Genomic DNA, 26,344 nt, shown 5'->3' with positions numbered 1-26,344 from the left:
TCTCCAGCCCCAAAGGTGCTTCCCGTACTTTTCTGTTTCAGCTTTTCCATGTCCTAAGTCACACCTCAGGTATCATTTATTCCGAAATTCTTTCCCTGGCACCCTGTGCTTCTCCATCAGAGCATCTCTCACACTTTACTGCAATTATCTCTCTTCTGCTGGTATCTCCCAGAGTTTTCCCATCTCCGAGGGCTGGACTGTCAGTGGCTGCTACAAAAAATTAATTGAAAACAAGGGCAAATTTTCCATGAATTGAATGATACATACAACTCTGGGCTCCTCACCTTCAGTGGGTCCCCTCTAAGCTCTGCAACTAATTTTGAGTCATAATTTTATGTATATGATTTTTCTTAGCTTCCCTTGTGGCTCAGCCAGTAAAAAATCTGCCTGCAGTGCAGGAGACCTGGGTTTGCTCCCTGGGTTGGGAAGATCCCCTGGAGAAAGGAAAGGCTACCTACTCTAGTATTATTGCCTGGAGAATTACAGGGACTGTACAGTCCATGGAGTCTCAAAGAGTCAGACATGACTGAGCAAGTTTTTCTTAAATAAGACCAACCTACAAATTGTATGTTTTAGGGCCCATTAAGACCTGGATCTGCTGCTGGTTACATGAGTAAACGAGGCAGAGAATGAGGGTCACAGAAGTTAAATAGCTACCCCATCTCATGTCCCACTTTATAACTTGAATTTGCATGTGCATCCACACAGCCCCAACTCTGCCAGGACCCATACTCAGAAAGTCAGTTCATCGTGCATGGCCTCAGCTTTGTCACATGGGAGAAAGAATACAGACTTCATAGGATTCATGAGGAATAATTCCTATAACACCTCCAGAAGTAGCTACACAGGAGTTGGCACAAGAATGATGCTGAATATAGGAATGTCTGGTGAATGCTACTTTGAAATACCTCACATCACAAATTCCATTCAGTTCTCAAATTCAGCATCCATCTAATTTATCCAGGCTTCACTAAACCCCTATTCTATACATAGAGCATAGACCTGGGGGTGGTGTGTGTGAGTGGGGAGGACTGATGACCTCAAAGAGCTGCCACAGAGGCTGGGAAAACAGATGTTTAAACAAAAAACTAAAATCTGCAAAGAGTTCTTCTTCATCTTCTTCAACTTCATCTTTTTTTTTTTTTTTCTGTTCCTCTTTATTTAATACTTTGCTTTTTTTTCTCTTAGGAGTTATCTCCCCAGCCTCCGTTCTATAGTTGACTATGTTGGTAAATTACCAGCTCTACTCAGCCATGTAGCTGTCTTGGATTACAACCTGAATGATATTTAAGGGGCCTAAGAGAAACCTGTGAACTGACCAACAGATGAACAAGATTTTCAAGGTGTCACCATAAACTCCCTCTAGGGAAGTTGCAGTTCCTTGAAAATAAGCCAAACTGAACTTAGCCAACAGTGTAAGTTAAGAAGTTGGGGATGAAACAGTAAGTAGCCAATCCCTCTCTGAGACTAAGCACTTACAAAAACATTTCAAACTTTCTCCCATTTGTAAAATTTGAACCAGCAGGATGCACAATGCAACAAACACTGACCATCAGCTGGATAGCTAGTGTGCAGCCTGACTCTTAGGCCAAGAAATGTGGCTTCTGCCCCTCGCCACCTCCTTGAGGGCCAGGGTGCAATCCTGAAAGGTTGTTGCTGAACCACAAGAGACGCTGGGATTCTTGGCCTCCGGAGGAGAAGAATCAAGCCAGAGATGAGGCTTGATTGCTCAGAGCTTTTGTGTAATAAAGTTTTATTTAAGTATAAAACGGATAGAGAAAGCTTCTGACATAGACATCAGAAGGGGGCAGAAAGAGTGCTCCCTTCGCTAGTGTTAGCAAGGGAGTTATATACTTTTTAATTAGTTATTACAATGAATCAAAAGAATGTCTGGAGGTTGTAAAGATCTTACTAGACCCACTCCCATAATTTACATTTTAAGATGACAGGATTAGCCAGAAGGTTTTCAGGAAGGAGAAACTGTCCTCAAGCAGGATACATTGTTGTTATATACTCCTTAGTACAGAGTTTGAACTGAGTTGTTTGTTGTGTAACCATTAGTTCAAGACTTAAAGATAAAAACGTTTTATGTGACTAAGACTAAGGAATGTAGAGGGGAAAAAAAAAGTTTGGCCTTTCCTCCTCCTTGAGAATTCCAGACCCCTCTCTCCTTTTAGATCCCTGGACTTCTTATCAACCTGCCTAGGAATTGACTCAATCCCGTGGGCCTGACGAGGGAAACAGACTTGGCTCGTGCCAGGCTCTGCTGTCTGGAAGGGATATGACCTTAGGCCAAGCCTCAGCTAAATCAACAGCAATAATATTAGTAGACAATGGTGAAGGACCATTTTTCCAGCATCAGCTCCTGTGACCAATTCCTCCAATTGCATTCTCAGGTTCCTAAGAATTACCTGCTTTAATTCTAATGTATGTTTGTTCCTCCACAAGCTCCATAAGAAGCCTCATCACCACCTCTCTCCTTCTCCTCATCCTGTCATCCAAGTTCATACATGGAGAATTAAATATAATATTGTTGCCATACTGTTAAGAAAGGCAAAAAAGTCCATTTTTAAGAAACAAACTATTGTCTTGCTGTCAAATTCGTCTACCCAAGGTTTGAGAGGCCTCATCACCATCATGCTTCAAGGAAGGAAAATTAACCTCATATACTTTAGTCACAGAGAGCACAAAAGGGGATTTGCTTTAGATGTTTCCATCTCTGTGTCCACATATCATCTGAGGCCAAACAACAGGCATGTTTAGTGTTTGCAATTAGATGAAAACAGCAATGCTTTTTTATAAGAAGCATCTTATCTTCCCCGTATGTATGTGCACACACTGACAGCCATGAGCTGGTGATGTATCTAACACAGCCTGGCAAGACAAGATGACCTTTCTAATTGTCATGATGAGAAGCACAATTGCAAGTGACTTTGAAACATATGGTAAACTTCATTATGCTAAAATATAATAGCTTCTTCTTTGGGGCTCATGATGAATATTAATGTCAGGGCTCCTGAGGAAAATGTGCTCTAAATTTTATATTGTATAAAACCCTTTCAATACCAAAGAGAGCGTTTATTTATAGTCTTCAACCTTCTTCATAGATGCTGTTAAATATTCCATTAAACATGGCAAAATGGAATGAATAATCATGGAACATTGGAGGTGGGTGGGGACAATGATCCCTTTCCAAGTATCAAGCCAAGCTCCAGGCAGGGCCAGAAGAAAAAGTCAAGGGATAGAAATACAAGGTCAAGGAGGACACAGAGTATACAGAGAGGTAAGTCGGTGGGTTCTGCTGCTGGAGGGCATCCTCACAGAGACCTCAGAGGAGCTGGTCCTGGAGAGGTGTGGGAGTGCATCATATAAGGTATCCAGAGCATGCGGAGACCACGGGAAATTTAGCAGGTCAAAGGATTGTCCGGGTGATACCCAGAAGAGAGACAGGGAGTGTGCACTTGGGTGGATGAGGGTGTGGGAATATCTGAAAGATGGAGGAAAGAAACCCACAGCAAAAACCATAGGAAGATGTGGTTGGGGTGGTGGGGAATCTGATATCCAACGGTGGCAACCAGCAAGGCGGTGCCTTCGTAAACCCGTCATAGCAATTTACAGTGATGCCACGTGGTCCATGGAAAAGGACCTTTGACTTAATGCCCTGCACTGGTATTATCTGTGGAGAGAGGAGCAGGAGCTGTTACAGACCCAGCTCCTCTCCACGAAAAGCTGGAGACAGTCTACAAGGTCATCCCGTGCAGCCCTCTTCCCACCCGGCCACCATCCATCACCAAGTCCTATGACTCCCACAGCTGCAGCCTCAGCAGCCCCAGGCGCCAACAGACACTCTCCTATAGTCCCTGAAATAACAGCATGCTTGGCAAGAAAAAAAGTCCTATTGGCAGGAGCTGTTTTTCTAATGGATCCATTTAAGAAAACAGCAAATTTTTGTAAAAGGCCAAATATGGTGAAGTACTCAATGTGAGATGCATGATACAGAAAAAGTAAAGCAATGGATATGAAACTGCACATTTCTCTCAGCTTCTTTATTTTAATGGCCGTGAAAACGTAAAAAGGATGCCTTCCACAGATTTATTATAAAAATGAGATTGGTTTATTATGGTCCCAGTTACAGCTGTTCCCTTGATATTGCATTAGCTTTAAAGGCCAGGCCCAGTGAATATTAATGCATGGAGTGGAAACAGAATTCATTTTCCCAAGAAAACCTATGTTGTTTGTTAAATCTATTGCACCCTAAGCCTTAAGAAGTTTCAAAATTCACTCTAAACTGCTACTTCAACATGTTATCACTGCTATAAAAAATTTCTCTTTTCGTTCCATTATTAATCATGATAATGGGTTAACTTCACACACATACACAAAGTATACAAGCAGGAAAAATGATAATAACCACATTATATAAAGATAAGGAAACCATCAAATTTCCTCCTGCCCCTTCTCCAAAAATAAACAACAGATATGAACAATACACAATAGAAAAAAGTATAAAGGCACCAAAAAAGCAAGTTCAACTTCATTATTAGTCTAATACATGCCAAAATAAAGTCTGAATTAAATACAATTTTTTATTGTTATTATACTACATAATTTCTTAAGAAATAACACAGTGTAGGAAGGATGGATGGGAGTATCAACTAAACGGGTGTAATCCTTTTGAAAGTCTTTGCAGGATGTATCAAGTCACAAAATGATTGTGCTCTTTGGCCCAGAAATCCCAATCTCACTTTATCTTCAGAAAGAAATTTATAAAATGATTGTTACAAACATCAAAACAAGGAGAAAGTTAAGTAGGTCATGGTATACTGATTCTTGGAATGTTATTAAGGTTCTAGAAACTAACCTAGAACTCTGTGTTACAAGGAAATCTAATTCTGTGCTGATTCTGACTCTGGAGCCACACAGATGTAAGCCATGTTCCAGCTCTCCACATCCATCTACAGCCCTCTTAGCTCACTAAGCCTCAGTTTCAGCATCAGTAGAATGGGATGATACATTTTTCTGAATGTATAGCAATGAGGATTGAGTGATGTAATGCTCTCATTTTTGCCACATAAGGCTATAAAGGTATGATGGTGCCCACTCTCTCAGTACAAGTGTGTAAAAGGTCTGCATGTACTCTGGGCATTGGCAGCGGTGGGAAGGCGGGGTGGGAACACCAAAAATGCACCCAGGGACTCTGGCTCTGCTATGGAAGCTATGTGGTGGACATTTTTCATTCAATTTTTTAAATGTTTTTTATCCTTATGATATTCTGTGAAATAAATTAAAAATTGGAAAAAATCACACTAGAGAAACTCTAGGAATTTCATAACTTGAAGTTCAGAGGATTCTTGTATAATCCACTGGGGAAATTACTTCACCTCCAAAGGTTACTACAAATTCTCAGGATTCCAGACATTGGGGGATCTCAGTGTTGGGTGGCCTTCTTAGGGCAGACCTGGAGTTTGGTATTCAGTCCCCCACTGTTCCTCAATCTCTGAAAAAAAATGCAGGGTTGTATGGAGGGCAAACAGACAGTCACCAAATTCTAATTTATCTATCATGCTGATACAATGGGGACCTAATGACCAAAGTCAAATGCTGGGTCAAATATGAAGTTAAAAAGAAGCTCAAGACTCCAGTCACCTTGTCCCAGCAAGACCAGGCTTCCTTTCATTAATCATACCCTGATGTCATAATATATTTGCATTAGATTCTTTTGTGGGAAAGGCAATATAATATTTAGAAATATATACAGTGTAAAACAGCTTTAGTAACACAGATGAAAAGAGAGCTGCTCAAAACAAGCTAAAATAACCAAAATTCTAACATCACTTTGGCAAATTAAAAGAGAAAAACAAGTCTGGTTATCATTAAACCTATAGCAAAGCATGCAATCAGTTCTTAATGAGTTATAAAAACTTCAGAGAGTTTCATGTCAAAAGACAAATAAAATTACCTTCTGTAACTATGGAGCATGTGAGCTATGAGTATACCTGGTTTATACATTTTTTATGTCAAGTCAATAGACCTTTAAGCAGCCCTTGATGGTTTCTGCCATGTCATAAATATTAAATTGCATTGCATTGGCTTAGAATTGTCTATCCCTACAGGATCCAATTGTCTATCCCTAGGGGCTTCCCTGGTGGCTCAGAGGTTAAACCGTCTGCCTGGAATGCAGGAGACCTGGGTTCAATGCCTGGGTTGGGAAGATTCCCTGGAGAAGGAAATGGCAGCCCACTCCAGTACTCTTGCCTGGAGAATCCCATGGAGGGAGGAGCCTGGTAGGCTACAGTCCATGGGGTCTCAAAGAGTCAGACATGACTGAGAGACTTCATGATGTCATGACACGACAGGATCCAAAGTTGGCTTAAAACTCAACATTCAGAAAACTAAGATCATGGCATCAGGTCCCATCACTTCAGGGCAAATAAATGGGGAAACAATGGAAACAGTGACAGACTTTATTTTCTTGGGCTCCAAAATCACTGCAGATGGTGACTGCAGCCATGAAATTAAAAGACCCTTGCTCCTTGGAAGAAAAGCTATGACCAACCTAGACAGCATACCAAAAGCAGATATTACTTTACCAACAAAGGTCCATCTAGTCAAAGCTACGGTTTTTCCAGTAGCCATGTATGGATGTGAGAGCTGGACTCTAAAGAAAGCTGAGCGCTGAAGAATTGATGCTTTTGAACTGTGGTGTTGGAGAAGACTCTTGAGAGTCTTTTGGACTACAAAGAAATCAAACCAGTCAATTCTAAAGGAAATCAGTCCTGAATATTCATTGGAAGGACTGATGCTGAAGCTGAAATTCTAATACTTTGGCCACCTGATGGGAAGAACTGACTCATTTGAAAAGACCCTCATGATGGGAAAGATTGAAGACAAGAGGAGAAGGGGATGACAGAGGATGAGATGGTTGGATGGTATCACCGATTTGATGGACATGAGTTTGAGCAAGCTCCAGGAGTTGGTGATGCACAGGGAAGCCTCAAGAGCTGCAGTCCATGGGGTCACAAAGAGTCGTTCATGGCTGAGCAACTGAACTGAACAGGATCCAACCCTCCTCAATTCCATAAAAGTCTGAAAGTAAAGTAAATGAGGCAGGATGGCCATCACCCAAAGTCTGGTGGGCCCAGGGCAGCAAAATTTGGTGCAACAATGCGGTGAGGACAGTAAACACTTATCATGAAACCCTGTCTTCTTTACAAGAGCTAAGAGAACCTGAAAAGCCAAATTAGCTACAAATGATAACCTCTCAAAAAGAATTATCTCTCTTGGGTTACAAAACATATGGCAGCTTCAAAGAAGAAGAACAAAGAGAAAAGAGCAGGAGGTCATAACTCATGACAAAGTCAAAGAGGAAAACAAGACATTTCTTATTAGATTAAGCACTAAAAATACTATGACAGTATAAAATACGCCATAGTTAGCACGGATAAAATTTAATTCTGCAAAACTTCACAAAATTGGACTCAGAAAAAAAAAATCTGAATCTCTTAAAGCCTTGAATTATAGAATATTGTACATGTTGCTTATTTAAAGTTCAAAAGCTCACTCAAAAGAAACTCAAACAATGGCCATCAAATTTTGCAAGTTAATTCCTTATAATTTATTGGATGGCATATCAGTAAATTCTTACAGGCAAATAGGGATTTGAAAGAAAAGTGAATGTGTTAGTCGCTCAGTCATATCTGACTCTTTGGGACCCCCGTAGACTGTAGCCAGCCAGGCTCCTCTGTCCATGGGATTTCCCAGGCAAGAATACTGGAGTGGGTTGCCATTCCCTTCTCCAAGGGACATTCCCAGCCTACAGATTGAACCTGGGTCTTCTGCATTGCAGGCAGATTCTTTACCATCTGAGCCACCCTTTTGCAACTTAATTCCTCACAATCAATTGGATGGCATGTTAGTAAATTCTTAAAGGCAAACAGGGGGTTTCTCCTCCAAAAACTCTGACTGGGATATCAATATACTATCAATGTCTGATCTTACAGGACTACAAAGGAAAACACTAATATTCAAGCATTTTTGAACAGGAAGCAGAACTAGCCATAGTTCTTTGCAAATAAAATATCCAAAAGTGGTTTGAAGTTACCACATTTGTATCCAACTAAATTGCTATAATTCAACTTTTTTCTCATTTGTGGTAGTATGGTAAGTCCCTATTAGTTATCCTCCAAAAATAATTTGGGTTTTAATACAAAATATGTGAGTATTACATGGCTGATAACCTAGAGAACCTCCTGTCAAGTTCCATGATGCACTGAGTGTAGGAAAATTGCAGACAGCAGATCGTCATTTGGGGCCTGAAATATAGAATGTGTACTTAGAAATTTCAAAAATGAAAACAGCCTCTCTTTTCAGGACACTCAACATCATCAAGAGATGTTGTCAGTGGACTTTTGTTCCATAATCTCGACTCTGAGTGCAGTATAGGTGGCTGGCAAAAAGGGTAGTAAGCTGGTGGTAAGGGAGGGTGGAAAGACCTCATGTTAGGAATCAGGTTCATAAAGAATATAAATCTACATAAAAGGTGAAATCACAATATAAAGGGATTCAAATCCTAGCCCTGACCCCTCCCATCCATGTGACTTCAGACAAGACTCCCTTCCTGAGTCTTAGCATCTTCATCTGTGAAACAGATGGTGCTAGGCCAGCTGTACAAGTGTCCAGAGGATCAGACAACCAAATGCACGTGTAGCCTTAGCCCAAAAGAAGAAAAACTAACATTTGTTACTGAAGAGAAAGTGACAACATACAGGGAATCATTCCTTCCTTTCAAAGAACATATCACATCCATTAAAGCTATAGCTACTCTGTGCACACAGCAAGGGATCTAATAAATACATGCTAAATGCATACAATAAAGATCACAGGAAGGAGAAACCCCAAAAGAATTCATTTTTAAACCTATAAGGTTCTACATTAAGGATTATACATAGAGAATTAAATTCCAATAATTTCAATTAAGTTCTAATAATCACGACAATAATATTCTATTTTCAGATCATAACATAATCCTGAAGTTGTTCAGGTAACTGAGGGTGGTACCACTCCCACTCAGTTCAGTTCAGTCACTCAGTCATGTCTGACTCTTTGTGACCCCACGGACTGCAGGACGCCAGGCCTCCCTGTCCATCACCAACTCCTGGAGTTTACTCAAAACTCATGTCCACTGAGTTGGTGATGCCATCCAACCACCTCATCCCCTGTCATCCCCTTCTCCTCCCACCTTCAATCTTTCCCAGCATCACGGTCTTCAATCTTTTCGTATCAGGTGGCCAAAGTATTGGAGCTTCAGCTTCAGCATCAGTCCTTCCAACAAATATTCAGGACTGATTTCCTTTTAGGATGGACTGGTTGGATCTCCTTGCATCCAAGGGACTCTCAAGAGTCTTCTCCAACACCACATTTCAAAAGCATCCATTCTTCGGTGCTCAGCTTTCTTTATAGTCCAACTCTCACATCCATACATGACTACTGGAAACTCCCACCCAAGAACATTTAAAAACAGGTGTGGGAAGAAGCAATATACAAAAGACAGTACTGAAGGATGAGAAGCATTCTGCAAGTCAGGGTACAGCCCCACACAATGAATAACCCGTCCCCCAACCCTGGCCAAGGGGCTCTCCTCCAGGAACTGTGGCATCCCGCTTACCACCACTTTTAGCTTAATTTTCAGGAGGTTGTGTATGAGTGTGCATGTGTGTGCACACACCAAGGTCATCAAAAGCCCTGAGTCCAAGTGAAATGTAGACAGATACTAACATAGGCACTGGTTGACAAGAATGTTCCAGAAAGAAAGCAGAACACTTGTCAAGTACTTAAGATTCACATGGAGCCACCTTATAACGTAGAACCAATTTCCTGCTCCAAACAAATCGGCATGTCGAAAAACTGCCTGTTGCAATTGGGTATGAAATACTGTTAAAATTGTCACTCTATTCCCACCTAGGGGCTCTGTTGAGGGAATACTGTTAGGGGTGTATAAAAAACAAATGGAGGGGGCTTTCCTGGTGATCCAGTGGTTAAGAATCTGCCTTGCAATGCAAGGGATACTGGTTTGATTCCTGGTCCAGGAAGATCCCACGTGTCACAGAGCAACTAAGCCCATTTGCCACAACTACTTAGCCTACTTCAGTGCTGCAATGACTGAAGCCCCAGCACTCTAGAGCACTTGCTCCTCAGCAAGCCACCACTGTGAGAAGCCGGGGTTCCACAACCAGAGAACAGACCCCTGCACTGCGACTAGAGAAAGCCTGCACGTACAGCAACGAAACCCCACCACAGCCAAAAATAAACAAATGAATCTTTGGGAAAAAAAGCAAATGGAGAGACATGTAGAAAAAGGAGTAGCATCAGTAAGGATTTCTAAAACTAATTGCATGGATAAAAATAGAAAAAAGAAATCAGAAGTGGGCATTAGGTCCAGACAAATACTGTTTGATTTCACTTACATGAGGCACATAGAATAGTCAAATTCATAGAATCAGAAAGTACATTGGTAGATGTCAGGGGCCAAAGGGTGGGGAATGGGTATGGGGAGTTAGTGCTTAATGGGAGGACAGGGAGTTTCAGTTTAGGAAAGTAAGAAATTCAAGAGATGGACGATGATGAGAAGCTGCCCAACAATGTAAATAAACATAGTACCACTGAATGGTACTGTTAAATATGGTTGAAATAGTACATTTTATAGTATGTGACTTTTACCACAATTTAAAAAAAATATTTGAAAGGCAATTTTTCTTTAAAAAAAAAAAAGGAACAAAATTGGAAAGAATCATGGGAATTCAAGACCAGAATGGACTAGAGTAACCAGTGATTTCACCTCTTGCAGGAACTGTCTGCTTCATTCTGGAACACAGAGGCTTTACTAGGGGCTTCCCTGATAGCTCAGCTGGTAAAGAATCTGCCTGCAATGAAGGAGATGATTCCTGGGTTGGGGAAATCCCCTGGAGAAGGGATAGGCTCCTCACTCCAGTATTCTTGGCCTTCCCTGGTAGCTCAGATGGTAAAAAATCCACCTGCAATGCAGGAGACCTGAGTTCAGTCCCTGAGTTGGGAAGATCCTCTACAGAAGGGAAAAGCTACCCACTCCAGTATTCTGGCCTGGAGAATTTCATGGACTGCATAGTCCATGGGGTCGCAAAGAGTCAGACACAACGAAGCAACTTTCACTTTCACTTTGTTTTCAAAGGATACTAGAGATTATCATACTAAGTGAAGTAATCCAGACAGAGAAAGACAAATCCCATGTAATATCACTTACGTGTGAAATCTAAAACAGGATATGCACTTACCTGTAAAACAGAAACAGAATCATGGACTTAGAGAACAGATGTGTGGTTGACAAGGGGGAGGGGGTCGGGAGAGGGATGGAGGGGAGGTTAGGGTTAGCAGAGGTAAGGTTCTATGTACAGAATGGATAAACGACAGGTCCTACTGTATGATAAACCATAATGGAAAGATATAAAAAAGAATACATATATGCATAACTGGATCACTTGCTATATAGCAAAAATCAATACAACATCGTAAATCAACTATACTTAAATAAAAGAGTTTAAATGACGGAGGGGTGGATGGAAATGGAACTTAGACATCTGGCTTTGCCGTGACTTACATCAAGCACCTGGTAAGCAGAAAGAATTTATTCATCCAACCTCACACTGTGATGCCACATGTGCCAGATGAGACACAGATGATAAAGAAGCAACAGAACTGAACTGAGGCCACCCACAAACTAACACAGGCTTTTTGCACTGTTGTGGAGATGCCTCCCAAAGGAATTATCATGATTATTTAATAAAAGAGGAAGGAAATTAATCACGAATTTCAAGCTTGGAATTTCACAGCAAGAGAGTCTGAAGGGAAATAACCATACTCACAGTGATGCAGGAATAAACTGGAAAGAAGAAAACTATGGAGAGAAACTAAAAAATGAAAATGTAAATTTAACTGGGATTCTGATAATTTAATAAGATGATTAGAGATGTGAAAGCTCAGCTCACAAAACACCTGAGAAAAGAAATTTTCAAATTTTAAAGTTTTTCTCCAAAATGTTCATATTATACATATATTCAATCTAAACAAATAAAGATTTCCAGTTAGAGAGGCAGATATTAATAAAATACTTGCCATATAACAATCTAAGTTCCTTCACCTCGAACCTGCAACACTCATCTGGTTCCCAGATAAATAGCTCAGGTCGCTCAGTCATGTCTGACTCTCTGCTACCTCTTGGACTGTAGCCCACTAGGCTCCTCTGTTCATGGAATTTTCCAGGCAACAGTATTGGAGTGGGTTGCCATTTCCTTCTCTAGGGGGTCTTTCCTGACCCAGGGATCGAATTCGCATCTGTTGCATCTCCTGCACTGGAAGGTGGATTCTTTACCACTTGGCCCACCTAGAAATCCCCTTGATTCATCTACACAAAGGGGTCTCTAACCACCCCTTTAGGGACTTAGAACCAGTGATGTCAGATCACTGGAAGATTCTATATTTAAACTCAATTAGCCTGAGGCCTCCCTAATTGACTTCCATCTAATTATACATTAACAGAGTTTCTTAACATTTGGAGGAACTTAAAATTTGAAGGAAATTTTGACTCCCTCAACAATCTGCTGAATAACTGGATCTTTTTGTGGAAAAAAATGTACAAACTCACAGATCTGAAGTCTGTGTAGTTTCACAGTCTTCCCATGAGCTACTGCTTTCATCTGCTATTTTTTTTTTTTTTTTTTTGTCAGAAATGGTTGGTAACAGCCATGCATGCTTTTTCATTTGCTATAAATCTATTCATGAAGACTTTCCATTACACTCTCAAAAAAAAATCATCTTTAAGAATTTAACACCACTCCATGTTCCTGAAAACTTCATGCTTTAAGCTACTTTTGAGGAGGACAGATGATGCTTTATCGGTCTTTTTTGCTCTGGCTTCTAGGAAGTTCATGATCACATCATATTCTCAACCAAAATAATTAACACTCATCACTTGCATTTTCTTCTGTCTCAACTTTTCCATTATATTTCCATTATATTTGTTAATTTTGTTGTGTCTATCTTTGATGTATATTTATATAAATTCCAGTTTTCCATTTCTTCCCCAACCACCCCCCCCAAAATACAGACTTTATTCCCCGTTCTAATTTTTCTTGAAAATTTCACCTACATATAGATAATAAATGTGGAATAGGAGTGACTGCCTATATACGCAAAACCTGTTAAATCACATGATCTCTAAACCAAAAGTTTTTTCTTAAAGTGATTTACAAAAGATGTTTCACCAGTGGACTAAAGAGTTAAAAAACTAAAAAAAAAGTTAAAAAACTGGTATCTCACTGAATGGCATCAAACTTCCTTTTATTACCTATTAGGAGGTAGTCCAAGAAGAAGGGTAGGATTATGTGAATGTGGCCTTTCTAGTCTAAAGGAAAAAGTAGATATTAGACCCAAATCATAATTGAAAAGTTGAGCCACTTCCACTTCATCACCTTTAAAAACTGCCCCTTTATCTGACTTCCACTTCCTCCAGACTCACTGAAAGGCAAACAGATGAGACTTTAGGCTGGACACAGCCAGCCATCACTCCCAGAAAAAAAACACCATTTGACACCCGCACTGAGAATTCTTTGATGCATTTCACAGATCCTACGTGGATTCCTGACAGTTCACTGGGCCACAGATGCCGCCGGGTTCTTGAGCTACATCTGCAGTATCTTTTCTACTCGGGCAGCTGGCATAAAGTGGGAAAATTCATTAACATGCTAATGATGTCCTATTTAAAATTCTGGCCCTGATTATTCTGTGATTAAATCTCTCCCCTTGACGTCTGCTTCCTTTATATCCAAGTTACAGTATGAAATCAACAATATTAATAAAGGACAATACAGATTACCAACTTATACACAAGAGAGGGAAACACCATTCTGTAAATCCCAGGGTTGTCTTTTTTTCTGAAAAACAGATGTAGCAAACTTAAAAGTGTTACTTATTCTTTTTCATACCACTCTCCCTTAGAAAAAAAAACAAAACACTGAAATCCACAATAATTAAAGGTCTATAGTTAATTTCCACAAGTATTCAGAGGTTGAAAGATAGATTTAATCTATTTACTGCCCCTAAAACTGCTCAGACTTCAAATGCATTCTCCTGAAGTCCTAAGAACCACTGATGGGGTATAAGCACCCAGGGTATTCCTCCCCTCTTTAAACAGACTCTGTGTCACTGAGTCAAAAGTCAATAGATTCATAATGATTTCTGTCTCCCTTGCCCCCAAGTACTTTGGCATATTTCAGTCCTTCTCATCACATTGTTCCGTCTGCTGCCACCCCAATCTGTATAGCCAACTCGGACAACTCAAGCATCTTCCATGAAAAACTAGCAAACTTTATCACTGCCTTAATTAGACTGGAAGATGAATTTTAAACATTTGAAAGAAAAAAAGATCCAAGGTCTGGGTCTGTGAGTCAAAATAAGGGAAAAAAAGGACTAATGTTTCTTGTCAGCATCTGGCCCCAGTTAAGTGAACAAATACTTATGGCCTATTTACTATTTTTAATGACATCATGCTGGATGCTGCCAACAACAAAAATGAAACCTAAAGACCGTGCTTGCACCTCAGTGGGCTCACAGTTGAACCAGAGACCCGAGATATAATGACATTGTAAGTGATTTAGCAAAGTAAGTTCATCTGCAATGTGCCATTGCATGTACTCTTCCCATCATTAAGAACCCTCTGAATGGCAGAGATTGTTAATTATTCTCTAAGACTGCAGATGTCCCCTTCCGCTATAGACACAGAACCCCGACTGGATGTTGACACACACATGGCTGGGTCGGCCTACCTAGAGCCGACATCACAGAGCCTGGGTCCCCGACTGCCGTGACAGTCACACGCATGGAATCTGGAAAAATGGCACTGATGAACCTACATGCAGCGCAGGAATGCAGACGCAGACATAGGGAATGGACGTGCGACACAGTACAGGAAGGAGAGGGCGGGGCGAATTACGAGAGTAGCACTGACATATACACACTACCACGTGTCAAATCGGCAGCGAGTGGGAAGCTGCCGTGCAGCACAGGGAGCTCGGCTCAGTGCTCCGTGACGCCCAGAGGGGCAGGATGGGGGTGGGTGGGCTAGGGTGAGGCTCATGAGGGAGGGATACATGTATACTTATGGCTGATTCATGCTATAGGGCAGAAAAAACACAACATTGTAAAGCAATTTCTACAAACAACAAATGCTGGAGAGGATGTGGAGAAAAGGGAACCCTCCTCCACTGTTGGTGGGAATGTAAACTGATACAGCCATTATGGAGAACAGTATGGAGATTCTCTAAAAAACTAGGAATAAAGCTATCATATTACCCAGCAACCCCACTACTGGGCATATACCCTGAGGAAACCACAATTCTAAAAGACACATATACCCCCAATGTTCACTGCAGCACTGTTTACAATAGCCAGAAAATGAAGCAACCTAGATGTCCATCGACAGATGAATGGATAAAGAAGATGTGGCACATATATATAATGGAATATCACTCAGCCATGAAAGAACAAATTTGAGTCAGTTCGACATATGGAATCTAGAAAAATTGTACTGATGAACCAATTTGCAGGGAAGGAACAGAGACGCAGATGTAGTGAATGGACTTGTGGACATAGTGGGGGAGGGAAATGGTGGGGATGAATGGAGAAAGTAGCATCAACATACATAAACACTGTCCTGTGTAAAATAGACAGCTAGTGAAAAGTTGCTGTACAACACAGTGGGATGAATGGAGAAAGTAGCATCAACATACATACACACTGTCCTGTGTAAAATAGACAGCTGGTGAAAAGTTGCTGTATAACACAGGGAGCCCAGCCTGGCACTCTGTGATGATATAGAGGGGTGGGATGGGGGAGGGGAGGGAGGCTCAAAAGGGAGGGGATACATGTATAATTATGGTTGATTGTTACATGGCAGAAACCAACACACTTGTAAAAAAAAATTTTTAATAAAAAAGAAATAAAATAGGAAATAACATATAGAAAAAAATTTAAATAAAAATCTGTTTTTAAGAACACTACATATTGCTCATTTTTTTAATAGTCTTATTTTAAGATGTTTTATCTAAGATTAAAAAGAGCCAGCTCATGGTAATACCTGCAGCAGCACATTATTTAGTTCAGTCGCTCAGTCGTGTCCAGCTCTTTGCAACCTCGCGGACTACAGTACATCAGGCTGCCCTGTCCATCACCAACTCCCGGAGCTTGCTCAAACTCATGTCCATTTAGTCGGGGATGCAATCCAACCATCTCAGTAATGTGCAGAAGCACCTTACTTTTTTGTATTTGCTCTACATTTAAACTTGAGCACAGAGCTCACTCCAGATTTTTAACTCTCAAAACCCAACAAATAACAGAATATGGACGTTGGTCTAGTTTAATATCATACCAATGGATAAAAGCTTCACTTTACTAAGAATTTATTTCTTTGTCTCTCACACTCTCACCAATCCAAGATGATTAGTTTGGTTCACCTAATGCCAAATCACCTCAGATTGCCTAAAAATTAGCTTTAGTCTATAAAGCACAAGGAAGGGATACCCAGGTGGCTCAGTGGTGAAGAATCCACCTGCCAAAGCAGGAGCTGCAGAAGATGCAGGTTCTATCCCTGGGTCGGGAAGATTCCCTGGAGGAGGAAATGACAACCCACTGCAGTATTCTTGCCTGGAAAATCCCACGGACAGAGGAGCCTGGTGGCTACAGTCCACAGGGTCTCAAAGAGCCGAATACAACTGAGTGCGTGCGCACACACACACACACAAAGCACAGGGAAAGGGTAGCTGATCCAGCAAAATCCAAGTGTAAAACATAAAGAATGCCTTCACAACAGTAATGAGCCATCTGCAATTTAGAATCATCCACGGTTACAATCTCTCATTCCATTTGTTTATGTTTTATTCATCATTTTGAAAATACTTAGTCAAGTGACAATGATGAGATTCAAAAAGTACTGCATGGCTTTTTTTTTTTTCCTAAAAAAAAGATATTAATGGCTTTCAAGAGCTTAACTGTTCAAATGAAAATACTGTTGCATCCTATTATATATAGGATGGATAAAAAGATCCTGCTGTATAGCACAGAGAATGATATTCAATATCCTGTGACAACCATAATGGAAAGGAATATGAAAAAATGTACATATATATAAATTAACACAACACTGTAAATCAACTATACTTCAATAAAGCTTTTTTAAAAAATAAAATATTGCTGAACTAAATTTGTCCAAATTTGTTTTCATCTTTTCTTTGTGATATAAATTTCCTGTTTTGCGCCCAAAGTCTTATGATGGTAACACAAGACATCTCATAGTTTTCCTGGTTTATATTTTTAAAAATTTAAAACAAATTTATAAAAATTTATAGCAAAATTTATTTAACTACAAAATTAGACCTACAATAATATAATAAACTGCAGCATTACATCTTGGAGGAACATGTTGTCATTTCTCAGGACTATAGTTGTATACAAAGACTCAAATGCATAGTCTCTAGTTTACTTATTTGGCAAAAAACAAAGCTCTGACCTGCAAAAGTGAAAAAAAGATAAGGCCAACTTAGAGGTGTCCACGGCTGAGAAGACACAATAGTGGCTGACAGTCACACCTGTCCTTCAGTTAACTACGAAGGCACCTCTCTCTACAAAATGTAGTAAGCCTTTAAAACAAAATGTATTAGCAGTGAAAGACACACCTATTTCTTCTAGCTGATTTCATATTTGTTTGGTTTTAAATACTAATCTTCATTTACTTCAATTTGTGGAGTATTTTCAAGTAAGTGTGTTAAAAGTGTCTGTCACTCAGTCACATCTGACTCTGCAACCCCATGGAGTGTAACCAATGAGGCCCCTCTGTCCATGGAATTCTCCAGGCAAAAATGTTGGAGTGGGTAGCCATTCCCTCCTCCACGGGGATCATCCCAACCCAGGGATCAAACTCAGGTCTCCTGCATTGCAGGGGGAATCTTTACTGTGTGAGCCACCAGGGTGGCCCTATTTCAAATCTGGCTACCTAATACCTTCATTCTTGTTTCTTTTCAAACAAGTATACTTTGTAAATACAGTTCTTTATTAGTATAAATGTCATTCATTTTTCTAGTAAACATTTATTTAGGAAATATGATTTACTATGTATGAACTTTACCTTCCAACAACCTCTAGTTCCCAAGGGAAGGGAAAAGGTGTATGCACACACACACAATCTCAGGATCTTAATAATTAATGCAATTAATCTGTATCACTTAACCAGTTTATGAGATGGGTAATCTATCATCTCATTTTACTGGTGAAGAAACAGGTTTCAGCATCTATTGTATTTTAAATATAAATTTTCTCCCTATGATTTCATTCTGTATATTAGAAACTGAATCATCAGAAATTCTGTACTACTTTTTTTTTAAGAAACAGGTTTGACTTTATTAATTTGGGCTAAACCGCAATCTTCTGAAATTATCCCTCAGAGTGAAACTTCAAGGTGACCTCATTTACTGTTAACAACTAGACAAGAAAAGACCACAAGAATAGTTTGACTCCTCCAACAAGTGGATACTTTGGCTAAGGCAGCATCTTCTACATCTGCCTCTTCTTTGTGGGCAGCTCTCAGACAAGCCCACAAAGAAGAGGCACTCAATGGTCTTTCCTTGGTTTTCCCAAAGCCAGCCTGCTTTCGTGTACGATTGTGCAAGCCAGGAGGCTGAGCCAAGGAACAAAAGGGAGATAACTGTCAACCGGAAAATTCTCAAGACCTGTGCCAAGGGGGAGATTGCTTCAAGCAATCACAAGGCCATTAGCAAACAGAGTAGAGGAGAAGGAAAGACAGGAAATGAAAAGGCATCAGATTGATAGCAAAACAAATGCTGGAGAAAGTGTGCCCTATTTTCTAGGGCTCCTGCCAAAAATATCCTGTGTGGCTCCGGGACAGCCGTCACAGTGAAGGGTACATGTGAACCAGTACAATAAATAGCACACATATTTCATCAGGCAACCGTGTGACCACTTACCATAGGCAGCTCTCCCCTGGTCCAGTTCTTGCCTGAGTCTGCTGTAATCTTCTTTCACACTTCCCAGCTTTTGGACGTTCCTGGAACTCAGTACCAACAGTTTGTGAAGAAGTCCCTCCAGCCCTTCCCTCTCCAGTGTTAATGATCTGATCTCCTCTGTGAGCTCCTTGGCTGTACAGAAATGGTTTCCTGCAGCGCATTGTGGGAGAGAAGGAGGGAAAACAAGCATTAGAGCATCCCTACACACAGAAGATGCAGCCATAGCTAACATGTACTAACAGTGAGAGTCCCGTGGACTGCAAGGAGATCAAACCTGTCAATCCTAAAGGAAATCAACCCTGAATACTCATTGGAAGGACTGATGCTGAAGCTGAAGCTCCAATACTTTGGCCACCTGATGTGAAGAACGGACTCATTGGAAAAGACCCTGATGCTGGCAAAGACTGAGGGCAAGAGGGGAGGGGGCGACAGAGGATGAGATGGTTGGATAGCATCACCAACTCAATGGACATGAGTTTGAGCAAACTCCAGGACACAGTGAAAGACAGGAAAGCCTGGCATGCTGCAGTCCATGGGGCGGCTAAGAGTCAGGCATGACTGAGCAACTGAACAACAATAATCATGTGAGGCAAGGAAACTGAAATTTGCAGCTCTGTGCAACTGCATGAACGGTCTTCTGTGGATGAATTTGGAAGCATGCTGACAGTCCTTTTAAACTAGAAAAACTTCTAGTCACTTTTTCACCTTTTCTCATTGTATTTTGTTTTAGAGGTTCCATTGATTCATTCATGTCCTTCTGAAACACAATGACACAAAAATGTTCCAGTGAAACCCAGGGAGGCTACATGGTATCACTCCATTCAAACATCCAAATGTCAAAGAGGTGAAATATTACAGTAGGGTGGAAAGGGAATGGGCCATGGAGTCAAACTAGACTGAAATTCAAATCATACTCCCCTGGTAACTCAAACTGTATGACCTGGAGCAAAAAAAAAAAAAAAATAGCATATGGAATTTCAGGGCAAACTTCTTACAGAATATGATTGTGCTAATACCTGCATTAGAGATGACTGCAAAAATAAATTTGAAATTCTATAAAATTCTAAGCAAAATATATGGCACATTGAATTCATCAGGGGTGAAAGAATCCAGGTCAATACATGGAAATTAACTGTATTTCTAAATACCAGCAGCAAACAATTTAAAATACTATGTATATTTTAAAACTCAAAATACTTAGGGATAAATTTAAAGAAACATGAGAAAACTTCTACACAGAAAACCATTTTGAAGCTTCTGAGAGATCTAAGGAAGACTTAAATAATTAGAAACACATATCATATATACATATATTAAAACTGAATTTTGTTATGATTTTCATTTTCCTCAAATTGATCTATTGATTCAATACAATTTCAATCAAAACCTTATATGAGCCTTTTGTAGAAATTGAAGAACTTATTCTAAAATGCGGAGAAGGCAATGGCACCCCACTCCAGTACTCTTGCCTGGAAAATCCCATGGATGGAGGAGCCTGGAAGGCTGCAGTCCATGGGGTCGCTGAGGGTCGGACACGACTGAGCGACTTCACTTTCACTTTTCATTTTCATGCATTGGAGAAGGAAATGGCAACCCACTCCAGTATTCTTGCCTGGAGAACCCAGGGACGGGGAAGCCTGGTGGGCTGCTGTCTATGGGGTCGCACAGAGTCGGACACGACTGAAGTGACTTAGTAATAGCAATAGCAATTCTAAAATGTACAAGGAAATGCTAAACCAAAACAATCATTAAAAGGTAGAACAGAGTTAGAGGACATCCTCTACTTGATTTCTTATTAACACTGAAGTTACAGTAAATGCAGACAGTATGGTACTGGCATAGAGACAGACAAACAGCTCTATGGAACAGAACAGACAGTCTAGAAGTGGACCCACACTCACAGAGTTAAGTGATATTGAACCGAAGTGTCAAAGCAAGTCAATGAGGAAAAAGGAGTGTTTTCAGTGGATACTGGAACAAGTAGCTACCTACCTGGGGAAAACAGTAACCTTAATACATACCTCAAACCATACACAGAATTTAATTAGAGATGGATCATAAACCTAAATGAAGAAGTGAAACCTGTAAAGCTTCTAGAAGATATACAAGAATATCTGTCTAACTTTGGAGTCAGCAAAAATTTTAGAAAGGACACAGAAAATATTAATTATAAAAGAAAAAATTGATAAATGGACTTTATCAAAATTAAAAACCTCTACTTCTCAAAAAATGCCATTAAGAAGATGCATAGGCAAGCCACAGACAGGGAGAAAATATTTACAATACATATATCTGATGAAGGACTTGAGTCCTGCAACTCAATAATTAAACCACAAATAACCTGACTGGAAAGTGGACAAATGATGCCACAGACACATTACAAAGATATACACATGGCCAAGAAGCATATGAAAAACTGTTGCCAGAAAAATGCGCATTTAAAGCTGTAGAGATTCCACTGCAAAACCATTCAGGTGGCTCAGATTAACTGGACTGAAACCGGTTAACAAGGACAACCAGCTACTGGAAATGTCCCACATGGTGGAGATTGAAATGTACAACCACTTTGAGAAAGGTTCTGCCAGCTTCTTATTACCTTGCTGCTGCTGCTAAGTCACTATAGTCGTGTCCGACTCTGTGCGACCCCATAGACGGCAGCCCACCAGGCTCCCCCATCCCTGGGACTCTCCAGGCAAGAACACTGGAGTGGGTTTTCATTTCCTTCTCCAATGCATGAAAGTGAAAAGTGAGAGTGAAGTAGCTCAGTCATGCCTGCCTCTTAGCGACCCCATGGACTGCAGCCTACCAGGCTCCTCCGTCCATGGGATTTTCCAGGCGAGAGTCCTGGAGTGGGTGCCGTTGCCTTCTCCTCTTATAACCTTAACATACACCTATCCTGTGATCCAACAATTCTGCTGCTAGGTATTTACCCAAGAGAAACGAAACACATAAGCAAAAATTCTGGACTCAGATGTTCACAGTCGCTTTACTCACAACCCCAAACTGAAGACAACCAAAACATCCATCAATTGGAGAATGCAGAAAAAGTGATACATCTACACATGGGAAGGCCACTCTCCAAGAAAAAGGCATGAACTCTTCATACATGCAGTGACACGGAAGTAGATCAAAAAAAGACACAAAAGAGTGTACCCTACATGATTCTGATGATATTCAATTCTAGAATGTGCTCAGTCACTCAGTTTTGTCTGACTCTTTGCAACACCATTGACAGCAGCCAGGCTCCTCTGTCCTCCACTATCTCATGGAGTTTGCTCAAATTAACATTCACTGAGTTTTGATACTATCTAACCATCTCATTCTCTGCCATCCCCTCTCCTCCTGCCCTCAATCTTTCCCAGAATCAGGGTCTTTTCCAATGAGTCAGCTCTTAGCATAAAGTAACCAAAATATTGAAGCTTCAGCTTTAGCCCTTCCAGTGAATACTCGGGTTTGATTTCCTTTAGGATTGACTAGTTTGATTGTCTTGCAGTCCAAGGGAGTCTCAAGACTCTTCTCCAGCACCACAGTTCAAAAACATCAATTCTTTGGCGCTCAGCCTTCTTTATGGTCCACCTATCACATCAAGGACCATTTGAGTCCTAACTGTTAACATAGATTTGTAAGATCAGGAAAGCACCAGCATTTAAAACTTGAAGAATGGTGTAAGCAGCTTGGCAGAAAATCCTATAGAAAATAGTTCACTCTTGGAGGAAAAAAGTTACATCACCAATAGCCTCACTGATGCGGAGAATGATAATGTGTGGAGAAACAGGAGTCTTGACTTGAGTCAAACTGTGCATCAGGACACTCAGTCTGAATATGAAACATTTTAGAAAAACCTTAACCAATTCATTGCCCTTATATTTTTCTTTTTAAAGAGTGGTATGTGACTTTTCAAAAGCTTAAGTACATCTAAAAGGGCTATTTCAATAAGTATAAAATAAAAAGTCTAAGCCACAGAAAGCATTGCATCATTGTTTAATTGACAGCAATTTTTCTTTCTTAGTACTATATAAAATAATGGCTCATTTTATGTTCACTAAAATACATGTTGTTATCTCTGCTTTACAGTGGAGAAAAGTGAAATCTAGAGAATTAAATATCTTGCTGAAGGTTCCATGCCAGTAAAATGCAGGCCAAGTTTCCAACTCAAATACAACTCCAGAAGTCTCCAGAATAATAGACTGTGCTATTTATTTCTTCATTCTGATTATTTAATAGGCAGATTTCAATATTATATAAATATGGAAAAGGTTACAAACATTTTTTCCATGTTAGGGCATTCTGAATACCCAAAAAATATCATTTCTGTTACTGAAATCCAGTTTCCAATTCCATGACTGGATAAATATCTTTTGAGACTATTTATTGTCTATCACTGTGTGGGCATATACAGAAAGGAACAAGGCACAGTCCCTGCTCTCCAGGAAATTATCTTGAATAAAGGGGATAAATTGGGGACTTCCCTGGTGGTCCAGTGGTTGAAGCTTCGCCTTCCAATGCAGGTGGTGTGGGCTCAATCCCTGGTGGGAAGTTAAGATCCCACATGCCTCATGGCTGAAAAACCAAAACATTAAAAAAAAAAAAACCAGAAGAAGCAATATTGTAACAAATCCAATAAAGACTTTAAAAATGGTCCATATCAAAAAAAAGGAGGGGGAGGGGGGATAAGATGTATGGTTAAAATATATATATAGGCAAATATTCACTAGACGGGATCTTGGAAGGGAGAAAATTCCAGAAAGGGAGATGGAGGCAAGTTCTCCAGGAAAGAATGTAAGGTTTCCAAAGAAGAAATGGGAACCTGGTTAAGCAAACAGCCTCATCTTTGGCGAGAGGCGTATGACTGAGGTGGAGCCTAGAGCAGCCAAGAAGTCGGTGGAAGCCCCAAAAGTCAAGCCAGTGGGTTCGGACCACTTAGGAAAACCAAAGTCCTGATAAGGAGAGCAGGCTGGACTCCACAAGTTTTGAGCTGTAAATGGAAATACAATTAAAACTTTTCTGGATCCATGACTTCTATCTGAAAAATGACCAGTGAGGGCCGCTGTTGGTGAAACCCCCCATGAAGGGCCCCAAAAAAGCTAAAGGACCTGCCCCAGAGGTGTGGTTGCCAATGAACAATGCAGTCCCAGCACATGGGGTACCTTCAAGTTTCCCTCTCAACCTGGAATACCCCAGACCTAACCCTCACCCTCACTCTCATCCTGCTGGGCCATATGCTCAAGTCTACAGAGTTAATAAAATGTGGGGTAAGCACCAACTGGGACCCAGAGACTCCAGGCAGAAGGTGCCAAGTGTGCAACTTCCTCCCGAGAATAGTTCAGAGAGAAGACCTCTCAAAACAAACAGGAAGAGACTACAGAGATGGAGTGAGTGCCAGTACGGAAGGTTTCCTAGAAATACATCACCAGGCCCTCCTGCAACTCATCACCAGCTCTAGAGAACAAGGCCTTAATAAAACATGAGAGCAATCACTAATTAGGAACCTTCCTTGATCTGAAGGGGTGTGGCTTGGGAAAATGCAGAGTGACATGGAAGTTTTATATACACAGAAAGAGTGTGAATTCCCAAAGAGACAGTCAATATCAAAACCCATGCCATGAGAAAGCATGACAGTGCCCTTGGTTAATATTTCATAAGCATTTTGGCTTCAGATCCAAGCCCAGGAGGTGAATCTGGCTTGAGGCAGCCCTCCCTGATTGCTGAAACTGGCCAGAGTTTTTAGATGAAAATTGAAAAAAAATAAATGTTGATCCTTGAAAGAAGTTCCATCAGCGACCCAGTGACCCCAGTCTCCATCACCCTGATGGGCCTTCCCTGAAGCCAAGGGGAATCTCTGTGCTGTGTGCTCAGTTGCTTAAGCTGTGTATGACTCTTTGCAACCCCATGGACTGTAGCCCACCAGGCTCCTCTGTCCACGGGATTCTCCAGGCAAGGATACTGGAAGGGGTTGCCATGTTCTCCTCCAAGAGATTTTCCCAGCCCAAGTATCGAACCTGGATCGCCTGCATCTCCTGCACTGCAGGTGGATTCTTTTACCACTGAGCCATGGGGAAAGCCTGGAATCTTAGGGGTGTGTTTATGCTTTGGCATCAAGTTGCACACATGCCCACCTGCTCTGCAGCAAGGGAACCGCACATGGGCCTGCAAGTGGGTTTTTCTAAAGCACCTGTCAAAATATTTTATTCTACAAATAACACAACTAAAAACTTCTAGGTGTATGCCAAAGCTGAAACTGATGTCATCCATTCTGTTCTCTCTAACTACATCCTGAGTGTCTCTGAATTCAAATATTTATTCTTCTCTGCTTCATGATATCTGCAAGTCACTCTCTGAGGTCATTACTTGAGTCTCATAGATTACAGAGCTCATGGATAAATTCTCCTTTAGTCTTCCCAAAATTCCAGGAAGGGGCTCTTGTAATAATTGTCTTTGCTTTCTAGTTGAAGAAATGGAGACCCAGAGAGTGACTCTCCCAATGTCACAAAGCTTTGGAATTTGAAGATGTCACATTAGATTACTGAACTTGAACTTGGTTCTTCCAACCTCATGGTAGGTGCTCATTCTACCAAATACAGTTCAGTAAGGGACTTGGTAAACACATGGCCACAACTCATTCATAAAGGGAGGGAACCACAAGAAGGCAGGTTGAATCCTGTGCTCAGAGGGGCCATTTCACTCCGTCTGTGCCCAGGCCTCACAATGACGTCCGCCCATGGGGACGTGCACACACATGGTACTCGCTGGGCCAAATGTGTCTCCATTTGTGATGATTCTCCTAAAACTATCCTCTTCAGTTCAGTTCAGTTCAGTCGCTCAGTTGTGTCTGACTCTTTGTGACCCCATGGACTACAGCATGCCAGGGTTCCCTGTCTTCCCATCCTCTTCTACCTACCCAAATTTGAGCTGTACTTGACTAGGGAAAAAGAAATAAAGCCCGGGTTGAACATAAACCCCTAACTAATAGAATCCTGCATCTCTTCTCTGGCATGACACCAGATCTTTTGAGGAATTCCAAGTTCAAGTCCACACCCTCTGCCTTCTAGGCACCGCCCTCAGCAATGGTCAAGGCCACGATCAAGCACCAGCCAACTGCACCCATCACCCTATCCGTGGTAGCTCCTTCAGGTAAAATCTGCTATTTTCTGCTGGTTTTGTTTCTTTCTTCCAGCCACCATGATTTACTGAGACACTGAAAAGCATTTTCTGTGAGCCGAGTTCCGTGACTGGTTCTGCACATC

The 26,344-nt window shown here is 40.9% G+C and overlaps 1 protein-coding gene across 3 annotated transcripts in view; it reads right to left on the bottom strand.

Annotated features, from left to right (window-relative positions):
- DISC1 (DISC1 scaffold protein) overlaps positions 1-26,344 on the bottom strand; it is a 413,164-nt gene that overhangs the window by 195,096 nt on the left and 191,724 nt on the right. For 2 of the 3 annotated variants that reach the window (XM_055588267.1, XM_055588259.1), the window contains exon 9: positions 19,062-19,250. In XM_055588267.1, the coding sequence (XP_055444242.1) occupies positions 19,062-19,250 (189 nt within the window). Of the gene's footprint in view, positions 1-19,061; positions 19,251-26,344 lie in introns of those variants that run through there. The other variant, XR_008717104.1, reaches the window with a different exon arrangement.

Source organism: Bubalus kerabau, chromosome 1 (genome assembly GCF_029407905.1).
Source record: "Bubalus kerabau isolate K-KA32 ecotype Philippines breed swamp buffalo chromosome 1, PCC_UOA_SB_1v2, whole genome shotgun sequence".
NCBI classification, from domain to species: domain Eukaryota; kingdom Metazoa; phylum Chordata; class Mammalia; order Artiodactyla; family Bovidae; genus Bubalus; species Bubalus kerabau.
Note: the sequence above shows the minus strand (reverse complement) of the source record. Positions and strands in the feature narration are given on the sequence as shown.